Source organism: Cydia fagiglandana, chromosome Z (assembly GCF_963556715.1).
Source record: "Cydia fagiglandana chromosome Z, ilCydFagi1.1, whole genome shotgun sequence".
NCBI lineage: Eukaryota > Metazoa > Arthropoda > Insecta > Lepidoptera > Tortricidae > Cydia > Cydia fagiglandana.
This window is the reverse complement of record NC_085959.1, coordinates 40,943,233-40,956,658: the sequence shown is the minus strand read 5'-3', so window position 1 is coordinate 40,956,658 and position 13,426 is coordinate 40,943,233. Positions and strand designations below refer to the sequence as shown.

Here is a 13,426-nt window from a genome sequence, read left to right as displayed (position 1 = left end):
CTGGTAACAGACAGACGGACAGTGGATTTTTAGTAATAGGGTCCCGTTTTTACCCATCGGATAAGTAGCTCAATAAAAGAGGCAAATTTCAAAAGTGTAGACGCAAAGGGCAGTGAAATTTTGAATTTCGCACCTTTTTCTACTGACAAAGTTGTTTGACAGGTCCTCCGACTCTGTGTGCTCCGTGCTGTGCTGACTGCAATATGAACCTTGTCACATGGGCACAGGGTCCAGTATAGTGTACTCACAGAACAGCAGGTCGGTGGCGTGCGTGCGCGACTCGCTCCACGTGCGCGCGCAGTCCGCGGCGCACGGCCGCGCGTCCTCCGACTCTGTGTGCTCCGTGCTGTGCTGACTGCAATATGAACCTTATCACATGGGCACAGGGTCCAGTGGAGTGTACTCACAGAACAGCAGGTCGGTGGCGTGCGTGCGCGACTCGCTCCACGTGCGCGCGCAGTCCGCGGCGCACGGCCGCGCGTCCTCCGACTCTGTGGCCTCCGAACGGGCTTCTGTGCTCACTGTAATACATATTGCAATAAATACTCTGGCACACCCACTTTGTCAATCGGAAAAAAGTAGCAAATTTAAAAATGTAGGCGCAAAAGTTTGAAGTCTCATAGAAAATTTGAATTTCGTGCCTTTTCTTACTGACAAAGTGTGTAAGTCTGAGTATAGCAGAGTTTATTTTAGGTGATATTCATCGGATTTTTGGAATTATCAGACATACGAAATTACCCGAATACACCTTAGTGTACAACTATATACAATGGCCCGTTTGTCCGTGGTGTGTTTGTGTGTGAAGAAAGGAATAAAAAACAAAGGTTTTATGATTACGTTATCAAAACAAGATAAAGACCAAAAATACCTGTATGTTCTTCGTCCCGCTCATGCCTCGTGACGCCGAGCTGGAACGCGTCCGCCAGCGTCTTGTGCGGCGTGTAGCGGGACAGGGACGCGGACGCTACGGGACAGACACACTGGTTACTAGCGTACTACTGAGCCACACTACAATACAGGGCTTTTAGGACGACTCGCGGTCGCCACGGACGGAAGGTCGAGTGACGCATCCGACAGCGTCTGTGCGGCGTGTAGCGGAACAGGGACGCGGACGCTACGGGAAAGACACATAAGTAACTAGCGTAGCTACCACTCAGCCATATTATAAGACTAGGCTTATAAGGCAACTTACGGTCGCCACACGTAGGACGCCGAGTGACGCGTCCGACAGCGTCTATGTGGCGTATAACGGGACAGGGACGCGGACGCTACGGGAGAGACACACAAGTTACTAGCGTACTACAGAGCCACACTACAAAATGGGGCTTATAACACAACTCGCGGTCTCTATACATAGGAGGCCTAGGGACGCGTCCGACAGCGTCTATGTGGCGTATAACGGGACAGGGACGCGGACGCTACGGGAGAGACACACAAGTTACTAGCGTACTACTGAGCCACACTACAAAATGGGGCTTATAACACAACTCGCGGTCTCTACACATAGGAGGCCGAGTGACGCGTCCGACAGCGTCTGTGCGGCGTGTAGCGGGCCAGGGACGCGGACGCTACGGGACAGACACATAAGTAACTAGCGTACTACAGAGCCACACTACAAATTGGGGCTTATAACACAACTCGCGGTCTCTACACATAGGAGGCCGAGTGACGCGTCCGACAGCGTCTTGTGCGACGTAAGTATAGTGGGACAGCTTTGATATAAGTGCTTCACCGGGAATGTCCCCGATTGTACAGTTGTGAGTGTTGCTATCTGTACGCTGATATAGTGTGATGATGACTACTTAGACAATACACTCGCAATGTGCAAATAGCCATCTTGTAAAGACGTTTTATTTAGAATAAAAATAGCAGTTACGGTATGAAATGGCAAATGCCTACGGTTTTTAAATACACATACTAATATTATACAATTAGTAGCAGAAATCACGCAGATGCTATCATTTTACAAATTATTGTCAAGAATAGAAAATATTTCATTTAGTAACCAACTGGCATAGAATTATACTTAAAAGTCACACGAAGAAAACGGGTGACTTAACACAGCACCTCTAGTGTAAATTTCATTCGATAGCGTCACGGACGTATGCGTTTAGTCCCATTTGTATGGCATTTTGGACAGCGTGACAAGCGGAACATTTTGGAAACTCAAAATGCCATTTAACGCAAACGCGTAAGTTACGTCACATTATCGAAAGAAATTTACACTAGGGGTGCAGATCTAGAAATATAATACCAATTTGGTTTTTTTTTTTTAATTATTAATTAATCATACTTCACCAAGTGATTTATGTACGTAGAGCGGGCCAACTGTTACTATTGAACAAAACACAAAAACACTTATGTTAAGAAGAATAGACTACTTTGGTCTTCTAGCTAAAAGTGGGAGAGTGGGGAGTGTAAGGCACCGGTCACACGAACGTGGAAAACACTTTATTGGTTATTTTCGTAAATAACACTAAACCACACTGATCCTACGTACTCGAGCTAAAAGGGCGGGAGAGTGGGGGTTATATAAAGTACTCGAGCTATAAGGGGGGGAGAGAGTGGGGAGTGTAAAGCGTCGGTCACACGAACGTCTCGTCGGGGATGGCGGGCGCCAGGCGGAGGACCACCACGCGCCGCCTGTACACTGTACAATAGATATTATATAATATAAATATTATCCAACAATCTTACACTATAATAGACAATAGTCCCACATTTTTTTTTTCATTTTTTTTTTAACTTTTTATGTAACATGTAGAGAATTAATAAAGGCTTTTTATTTTATTTTATTTTATTTTAGTCCCACAGTACGTTCAACAATACTTGTGGATACTAAATGATGTTATATAGTGTCATTCTATGGAACTTGCAAACTATGTAAACAATAGTCACTAGTAAATTCATCATTCAGAGACAATTTCAATACGGCGGTTTGTTTACATAGTTAGCAAGTTCCATAGAAAGACACTTTAGAGTCTATATCATAGACTATTGTTAACTGAAATAATAACTTAGAATAATGGGTATTCAAACGTAGTTTTCACCTATAGACCGACCGCTTAAATGAGTCCTCGGCTGCGCGGTGCGGGGGCGACGACGAGCGAGGGCGGGGGAGGTGGAGGTGCGGGCGGCGTGCGCCTGCAGCAGGACTCATTTAAGCGGACGGTCTATAGGTGCTTTGTCAGTCTATAGGCTCAATTTCATGTTAAATATTGTAAAATGTAGCCTATTTGATATAAAAAAATATTTCCCATTTGTCTTTTTCAAGCAGAAGGTACCACTGTATAACATTTAAAACTTTCGCGTTTAGAACACATTAAAAGTATTAAAACATAAAACCGGCTCTGTCGCGAATTTGTTACCTTTAGGATAGGTTGCACGAAACTGTTCGTATCGTTAAAGAATTCGCTAAATTTGTATGTATGGAAAGTTTCATAGTAAAGCACCAGGGCGCGCCGGCTGACGCTGAGCAGTCTGTCAAATGTGGTTGGTGCAACTGGCCCATAATCACGACGTTTGGACCCAAGTTTCACTGTTCGTTGTCGTGGATAGCTGTACTGTCCCAACCAAATGACAAAACAGAGACTTGAGACCAATACTGGCGTGAAACTTAATAAACGACGAAGTGGTAACGTTTTGCGTGAAAACATGGCATTATTGTACCTATATCATAAAAAGTCATAAAGATTCGCTTGGCGTTGCGTTCGCATGGCGGGCAGCACTATACATAAATAAAAATAAAACGTTTTGCACATTTCTTTGTTAATAAAGTGCAAAGATTTTACTTATTAATTATTATAGGTACAGTCGCCAACAGATATATAGGAACGGTGGTGGTGTTCAAAATATCTGAGCACGCACTCTAGCGCCTTGACAATAGAGGCGTGTTCACATATTTGTGAGCACCTCGGGCGCTCCGATATATCTGATGATGACTGTACATATGTACATTCGAGAGCAATGAAGACGAATGGAAAAACCTCAAGGAAAATGCCTTTTTCTCTAAGTATTGTAAAGCTTTCTTCAACTGGCATTATTCGGTAAGAAAGTCCCATGGAATAGATTTTTTTTTGGTCGCCGACTGTTAAAAAAAACATACGCTCGTGTACGGAGTTTTCCGCCGACGGATTAGGCAGATAATCGTTAATCTAAAATACGAAATTTTTCGTACGACAAGCAAAAAATCTCTTAAATTAAAACTAAATTAATTAAAAAACTCGCAATGCAAATATAAAACCGTATTTATATAGATTTGAGTAACGTATGTTGATAATGAAGATTGTTGATATTAAGAATCTTTATTAAAATGTGTTTATGTTGAGAATGTCAACTTTAAAAATTGGCGTATCGAACCTAATGAGGGTTTCCGCGATCGAGATTTTCACTAGATGGCAGCACCGTGACGATATGTCTTTTTGACAGGTGCTGTCAAAATCCACCGATAAAAAAAAAACATGGTTAAACCATAATTGGTGGATTATGACAGCTAGACCTCTCGCCACGGTGGTGTCATCTAGTGAGAAACTCGATCGCGGAAACCCTCATTAGCCCGTTGGCGTCATAGTTACTCGTACCTATATGAGTGTTGGAGCCCAGGGCGGCCTGGTGGGCGGGCTGGGGCGGCTGGGCGGGCGGCTGCGGCGAGTCCTCGCACAGGGAGGTTTCCGAAGGGTACTCGAACGTGCGAGTCAGCGAATCATCGAATTGGATTTTAAGCTGGAATAGACAAAGATTAGATAAGATTCATTTGTTGTCAAAACTACACAGGCGGCCTAGCCAAGGTGACAATCGCTATCGCTTCGCTATCGAATCACTTTGTGTCTCTCTATTACTCTTCCATATTAGTGTGACAGTGACAGTTGCGTTTCGTTCGCTACGGAGCGTCAACGATTGGCATGTTGTCTACGGGGCCAGTTTACACACACCTACAGTCACCTGCAATAATATGTTTCACAACGGAGGCCGCAAAAATATCTGGCACGATCTTATTTGTAGAGTAAAGCCGTAAGAGCGTGTCACATACTTTTACGGCCTTCGAAGACTAACATATTATTGCATGTGACTGTACGCATAATACCTATTAAAAATTCTTTAAAAATTAAATACATAGAAAAAAAATCAAGGCATTTTTATAAAATAACAATAATATCAAAACAATTGCCAGATCAATTTACTTCAAAAGCACTTTTAGCGGCCGATCAACACTAAACCTTATCAACAAACAATTAAAGATCACTTTCAAACGACGGCCTTTAAACATCACACTGTTTCTTCAAACGGAACTCCAGCCCAAGATAGAACTATGCCAAAGTGAGATTACGATTCAAAACGTAAGTGATCTCGTACTATTTGTTAATTCGACACGGTCCCATGCGTTGTTCGCACGTTTCACGGGTCGGTAGGCCCGTATTATTGACACAGTAGAAAAACGCCTTATGTACATGTAAGTTTACTTTCATATATGACATTTTTATATATAGATATTATTGTAGTTATACACTGTACATACGAAAAAACTGTAGCTTTGTCATGAGAGCATGTATTTAATGTCGTTTTCAAATTGGACTCCTTTGACTCACAGAGCAAGATGGACTGAAGTAGATCATTTTATGCAAGCAATTGTGATGCTAATTTCTTATGGTGTAGGTGATAATTATGTGAACGTTTTAATGGATTTAAGAATGTTTCGGATTACTAATGTAAAGGTATTTAAAACGAACTAACGGATGCGTTAAATATATGGTGCAAGGGCCATTAGGTTCGTTTGCCTATTTGAGATTGTGTAGATATTACACCGACATTCCATTCCACTTGTAACTACGATTGACAGGGGGCTAGCCTACGCTAAGTTGTAGTTTTTTAATATTGAATTTTTACACATTTTAATCAAGAGCGATTGTCATGACAAAGATCATAAGAAACTAGATAGAAAGGTTTATTGGCTCGATAGGAAAACATCACGAAACATGTCTAATTTTCATTTATATTCAGTTGTTTATGGTTACCCTGCATACCATAGCAGTATAATTTTAGTATAAAATTACGTTATAGTTCTCGGCGCTGGGCCTGCAACTCACCCGGGCGGTGCGGCTGCGGTCCACCTTGCCGGGCATGGAGGAGCGGCCGTTGATCAACACGTTGTCGTTGATGAAGCGCACGGCGAGCGGAGACGGCGGGCCGCAGTTAGTAAACAATGACGACGCGTTGTCGTTCTCAGCGCTAGGCCTGCAACTCACCCGGGCGGTGCGGCTGCGGTCGACCTTACCGGGCATGGAGGAGCGGCCGTTGATCAACACGTTGTCGTTGATGAAGCGCACGGCGAGCGGAGACGGCGGGCCGCAGTTAGTAAACAATGACGACGCGTTGTCGTTCTCAGCGCTAGGCCTGCAACTCACCCGGGCGGTGCGGCTGCGGTCGACCTTACCGGGCATGGAGGAGCGGCCGTTGATCAACACGTTGTCGTTGATGAAGCGCACGGCGAGCGGAGACGGCGGGCCGCAGTTAGTAAACAATGACGACGCGTTGTCGTTCTCGGCGCTAGGCCTGCAACTCACCCGGGCGGTGCGGCTGCGGTCGACCTTGCCGGGCATGGAGGAGCGGCCGTTGATCAACACGTAGTCGTTGATGAACCGTACGGCGAGCGGCGACGGCGGGCCGCAGTTAGTAAACAATGACGACGCGTTGTCGTTCTCGGCGCTAGGCCTGCAACTCACCCGGGCGGTGCGGCTGCAGTCGACCTTGCCGGGCATGGAGGAGCGGCCGTTGATCAACACGTTGTCGTTGATGAACCGTACGGCGAGCGGCGACGGCGGGCCGCAGTTAGTAAACAATGACGACGCGTTGTCGTTCTCGGCGCTAGGCCTGCAACTCACCCGGGCGGTGCGGCTGCGGTCCACCTTGCCGGGCATGGAGGAGCGGCCGTTGATCAACACGTTGTCGTTGATGAAGCGCACGGCGAGCGGAGACGGCGGGCCGCAGTCGTCGGGCTCGTCCGAGTCCGAGTCGCGGGTCAGGGCTTCGGGGCGGAGCACCACCACGCCTGGGTCGGAGGCCTGGAAACATTTAAATACTTGTTAGATCGAGAAATAGAAGTAGTACTTAGTAAGTTTTGAATTATTCACGGTTAGTTTCACAAGACTTATATCGACCGGGATACACAACTTTACACACCCGTGAACAAGATGCATGTAACTACGTCGAAATATCGGGAGCTCGGAAACAATACAAAAGGTAATCACGAATCACGGTTCATATCCCGGTCGATATGTCTAGTAGGTAGTAGTAGTCAGAGATGTGACTTATTTGAAATACTTGTATTTAAAATGCAAATACAAAATGCAAAATACCTATTTTGTATTTGTATTTAAATACCTTTTGAAGAAAACTATTTTGTATTTTATTTGAAATAGTTTTTGGGACCTATTTTCTATTTTCAAAATACAAAATACTTTATAAAGCTTGAACACGCCAAAACGTGGGCACACATTTTTGCTTATACATTTTGGAAAGGGTGGTTAAATTTTATTACTTTACTTAAATTAAAATCGCTATAGTATGAGGAATATATAATACCACAATAGTTGTCAATTGTATGATTCGTTTTCATGATAACGAGCTTTAAACAATAACTGAGCGAAATCACTTTGCACCAATAGAATTGGAAAAGTCGATTAGGCTAAAGAACCTTGTGAAAATGTTAATATATCGAGGATCGATTAGTTTTTGTGTTTTTGAAATGTTGCGGAGACGTCAATGAATGGAAAGACAACCAGAAAGCAGAATAACACGAGATACAAATGAGAAAAAAAAAGAAACTAGGAAAATACAGCGTTCTTACATAAAGACCGAAACCAAATTTTTCTTATGTTGCAAAAAACGTACAAATATCTCAAATTTATGTACAAAAAGAGAAGTCAAGTTAAATTAAGAGCTAGCAAGAGCTTATCTGCTCCCAAAATAGTGGTGCTAAATGAAATTTGTATGCAAAATGTAGGATATTAAAACGTTTGATCATTTTTAACGTATTTGAGCGTGTTAGGTGTTAGACGATGGTTCTATAGAAATACATACTTCAAGCAATACACAAAATAAAAAGTTTGACTTGTATGAGTTGCTAATACATTCCCGAAGATTGCAAGATAAAAATAATGCTAAGTATCCCCATTATTTATTGGTTGAGCCAGCTACTTGTGATTGCATCAAGCGACGCCGTTAATTGATTCGCATAAGGGACATTGACTATAGAAATGTATGCAAGAAACATTTGCGAAAATGACCTAAACCTATTTTAAAGAAGCCACAGCTCACAGTTACTATTTTGGTAGCATTCATCGTGTTGTCATTACACTATAACAGTGACGAAGGGGTATTAACATGATGGACATGCTGACAATGCCAAAAGGGTACTTTTGGCGGATGGTAATAAATGAAGGCGGATGGCAATGGACTGGGCCCATATCAATGAATATTTGAAAAAGACACCCGTTAAAGTTATATTATCAACTTATCCGCAAATAACTCTGGCTTGGACTACTTAAGCATACAGTAATCATGTCGTGCAAAGTGCCTGTGTCCTGGTCATCACGAAGTCTGTGACATGTCAAATCCTGAGGCTGAAATGATAGTCTAGTATATTAGCATGATAAACTATAATATTTTCAATTATATTCAATATATATTTCGCTCCATTAGACCTTTATTTTCTATTTATTTGTAATTTTATGTGCCCACGTTTTGGCGTGTTCAAGCTTTAGTAGGTAGGTAATGTAGGTAGGAGTTACAATTGCTTCTGATGTTACAATCCTGGCAACTCTCTCATTCTTTTAACATGGAACTGTTGAATCTGTTTAGTAACGTCGCACATGACCACAAGCGTAGCGAGTGGTTAAAAAAGTGGAATCTTGAGTGTTGCGAGGGTTTCAAGGCACGAGAGAGGAGAACAAACTTTTCTGCCCTGGTGAAACACAAAGGAGACGTTTTCATCACACTAACGAGAGGCATTATACTAGCTGTAAAACATTTAATGCTTTAAAAGGTGGCCGTTTAAAACCATCATCCATACCTACATCCTACCGGTTAATATGAGCAAACAACTAGAAATTTGCACTTTAGATAGAGGATTGATTTCAAAGAATAAAGAGAGTCTTTTCAACTCGGAAATTCCGAGTAATACTTTTTAATTCAGACTAGGTATTCACTACTCAGAGTACCTTTTATCGCAAAGTATTTGTATTTTGAAAAAGTATTTTGAAAATACCTATTTCGTATTTTGTATTTAAATACAAATTCAAAAACTATTTTGTATTTTGCATTTGAAATAGTATTATCAAGGAAGTATTTGTATTTTGTATTTAAATACTTTTTATAAAGTATTTTTCACATCTCTGGTAGTAGTAGTATAAAACATTATTGTACAAAAAAAGGTAAACAAAACAGGAATAACACACATCCTTAGTACAGTCGCTATCAGATATAAGGGAGCGGCCGTGGTGTTCACAATATCTGAACACGCACTCTAACGCCTTGACAATAGAGACGTGTTCAGATATTTATGAGCACCTTGACCGCTCCTTACCCTTTGAGCAATTCAGAGATTTGAGAGAGAATTGGAGACGGTAGAGATCCGTACCCGACAAAACGGCATAAAACAAATATTTAATTAAAAAATAAAAATTAAGTTTTTTTTTTCATTCCGTTAACATTGTCGTTATGCCGGTAACGGAATGGAATAGGTAACGTTATTATCAGGCGTGGCTCACTCCGCGATTTGGTCGCTTTGCTACAGGTACCTAAAAGTACATCCATTCGACCCCAATTTTGGGGTTTGCCATAAGCCGCGCGTGGCGCTGTCGCCACCTAGCGGCCATATCTGTGCTGATCGTGACAGACGCGTTTTGTTAGAGAGTGAGTCTTCTGTACCTAGTACTAGTATTTATTCTGTGGTATTATGTATGGATATTGTAGTACCTTATCTTTACACTTTATAACTCTTAATAGGATTGATAAAGCTTGTGAATAAGTTTTTATTTAATGTAAGTGTTTTCAATAAAGCAATATTATTATTAAATATCGTAGTTTAATATTTATGGTTCGATGCAATACCGTGTCAAATACAATCGTAATTGATTACTTGATTACACTTACAAGCCGATTCGTGCGCAAGCACCTGACATCAAAATGATATTGGAAACATATCAGAAATCACGCTGTATATAATATACGGTGTGAAGCTAAAAAAACTGTGTAATTTATTATTAACCAGGGAAAAAAGAATATAACAGACAAAAACGTGTCAAAAACTAGCGCTTTGGTATATATGCAGTTTCAATCATAAGCCCTATTGTCGGCAACCCACCAACGGTAGGCACCTTCAACCTTATTTTAAGACTGGTAACCTTCGTGCAGCAAAAGGTGCCAACGACTAGTACTACTGCCAACAACATGTCAACAGTAATCAGACCACGCATCGGCCCACAAACATGTTTAGAAGAAAGCTCAACTAATTATAAGTACCTATACAAGTGTATCAATTTCAAGTCGCATTTCTAGCTGTCTATGACCATAAACACTGATATAATCAACCGTAAAAACGACCTTAAACCAGTTTACATTGGGTCTAAAGCGGAATGGTGGTCAAGAGCTAAGAGAGGCAATGTCGAGAGCAATTCTACTTTTTTTGACAAAGAATGCCCGGTCCCGACCGGTCGGACCGCTTCTACACTCGCCATCAGATATATCGGAGCGGCCGAGGTGCTCAAAAATATCTAAACACGCACTCTAGCACCTTGACAATAGAGGTGTATTGGGATATTTGTGAGTACCTTAGCCGCTTGGATATATTTGATGGCGATTCAGAGGAAAAACGATCGAACTACATATGAAAATCAAACTTTCTTAATGCCTGCGCTTGAAATGCCCTTAGGTGATTCCGCGTACTTTCATAAACGATTCCATCTAACTTAGACTCGAGTTGAGATGTAGTTTTGTGTTAATACCTAGTCTTTAACACCCGTTGGAGAGTGTACTTAATTTGGTTACAGCTAAGATCATTTTTACAATAGTACGACTGGTCAAGATACGATGTTTAGTTAGTTGTGGTGAGTGGGTTGGTATTATGGTATTGGTGTAATGAAATCAAATCTCGCCTACACTTCATTTGTCAAGTATTCGAAGTCAGTGACTCGAAATACATTTTGTTTTTTGTAATTGTTCATAGAAATCTCTAGGTTCCGCCCGCAACCTCGCCTGCGTCGATGATGATGATGATGATTGGTAAAAAGTATCATATGTATGTTCTTCAAACAATTTTCTTTAAATTTCTTCGATTTTCTAATGTAGAACTCAAAAAATGGTGGATGCCCAAAGGTGGGCGTGGGCGGTAATGGGTTAAAACATTGCTCCCGTTCACTCATCACGGAACAGTAGCAAACCGAAGCCGAAACCGAACAGTAATTAGCAAAGAAACAATACCTTTTGTTTAACAGATTAAGGTTCCAACGGTTCAGAGAGAGGAGTTTAAAAAAAATCGCATCGCTTTTTTTTAGATCACAATACCAATAATTTATTTAGCAATCATGAGGCATTTTTCTAGTAACTTCACCGATTCGTAACTAGATCTCTGGACTTTAGTTCGTTAGAAAAAACTCACGAACATACTTAGGTTAGGTCTAAAAACACGCCTTAAAAACTTTTACAGATGTAGTGCATAATTAATTATATTCCATCGTGTTTTCCCGGAAACGTACGAACGTGTTTTGCTAGTTCAGTCAGTCTCGGTACAAAAAGTACTGGCGTTGACTGAAGTAGCATGACAAATACGAACGTTTCCAAGAAAATACGATGGAAAATAATTATGTAAGTACTGCAATTGTAACAATTATTGCACAAAAGCTAAAAATATGAAAAATGCTTCTAAAAATGCGCAGTTTTACTTTTGCTCAAACTCATCCATTACTTACAAAAAAAATTCAAAGATATGATATCCGCGCGTGCGCAGGTTCGGCCATCTCGATCACGCTTACGCCTTAAGGGTTTGAGCCCAACAAATCACTTCGAAAAATTCCAAGTAGGTACCTATATTGTTTCGATGAATATACCTAATCGTGCGCCCACGCATGCGATAACGCGGCACGTGCACCTTTATCGGCGATCGCCTCGATCCTTGGATCTGCAAGGCTGCGAGAAATGTATGTTTCGATTGAGTGTAATGCACAGTCGCTATGAGTTATATGTGAGCGAAAAAGGTACTCACAAATATCTGAACACGCCTCTATTGTCATAACCTCTTAAAGCGCTATTTTGAGCTGCAGTGAACTGGTTATAGGGTTAAGAATCATACGACCCCGACGCCAAAAAGTCTTATATTAGAAGTTCGCTCTTTTTTTAAACGATATAAGTTTTCATTGCCGAGTGGAAGTTTTGTGCGTAAATAACGTTTGTACATAGATTAACAAATTGACATTTAACTTGTATAAACAATAGTGGAGATATAACAGAATAGGCGCATTCCGTTGACACCGCAACGGACTTTGATATTAAATAAATAAGTAGGTTATTATTAATATTAATCATACAATGAGGATGCAATGTTATTTAAGCTAGAATAATATTGAATTAATTATAAGCGAATAAGGCAGGAAGTTAATGGTGGAAAACCCATATGTTGTCTTTTAATAATGTTTCAATTATTCTTATTTTCATGATACAATTTAAAATGTTTTTTAAGGACTGATCTCATATTTAAACTATACAACGTGGTTTATGTCTGATCATACCTAAGGGTTGAATATACATACTTACTTAACAAGTTTGACTATGGGGCCAACCCTGAACAAGTGAATACGCCACGAAAACAAATGTTTTTACCATACATAGACTACCAATCCTCTAGACCGAGTTTAGAGAAATTATTTCATGCAACCGATGATGCCAAAAATGCGGGGGTGCGCGGGACGAGGTGAGCGAAGTCCCGTGCCGTGATTGGTCCGTTCAAAGACACGGACGTGACACAAAGACACTTTCGACTCGAACATGGAGTAAAATTACCGTATGCGTGGCAGGGGGGGTAGCGCGACTATGCTCAGTCTGGAGGATGTTTTGTCTGTGGTTTTTACATATTGGTGAATGACACGTCTATCATTCAATTAAACAGCGGATATGCGTTGTGTGTTGTGTTGCGAGTGGAACGATCAATACCTATAACATGTACATGAATACACCCACGATTCTGGAACAAATATCCGTGCTAATCACACGAATAAATGCCCTTACCGGATTTGAACCCGGCACCATCGGCTTCATAAACAGGGTCACTATAACCACTAGGCCAGAAAGGTCGTCAAAACACCCTGTATAAGGTGCAGTGAACAACCGTTTGGTCTCATATCAAAGTAAACATGACACACACAAAGTGTGCCGGCCA

At 41.3% G+C, this 13,426-nt stretch overlaps 1 protein-coding gene across 1 annotated transcript in view; it reads right to left on the bottom strand.

Annotated features, from left to right (window-relative positions):
- Positions 1-372: 372 nt before the first annotated feature.
- The window catches only part of LOC134678136 (serine/arginine repetitive matrix protein 1), a 52,797-nt gene continuing 39,743 nt past the window's right edge, over positions 373-13,426 (bottom strand). Inside the window, exons 4-7 of the mRNA XM_063536587.1 lie at positions 6,879-7,058; positions 4,581-4,722; positions 869-964; positions 373-521 (exon numbers count right to left, since the gene is read on the bottom strand). Coding sequence (XP_063392657.1) covers positions 373-521; positions 869-964; positions 4,581-4,722; positions 6,879-7,058 — 567 coding nt within the window. The remainder of the gene's footprint in view (positions 522-868; positions 965-4,580; positions 4,723-6,878; positions 7,059-13,426) is intronic.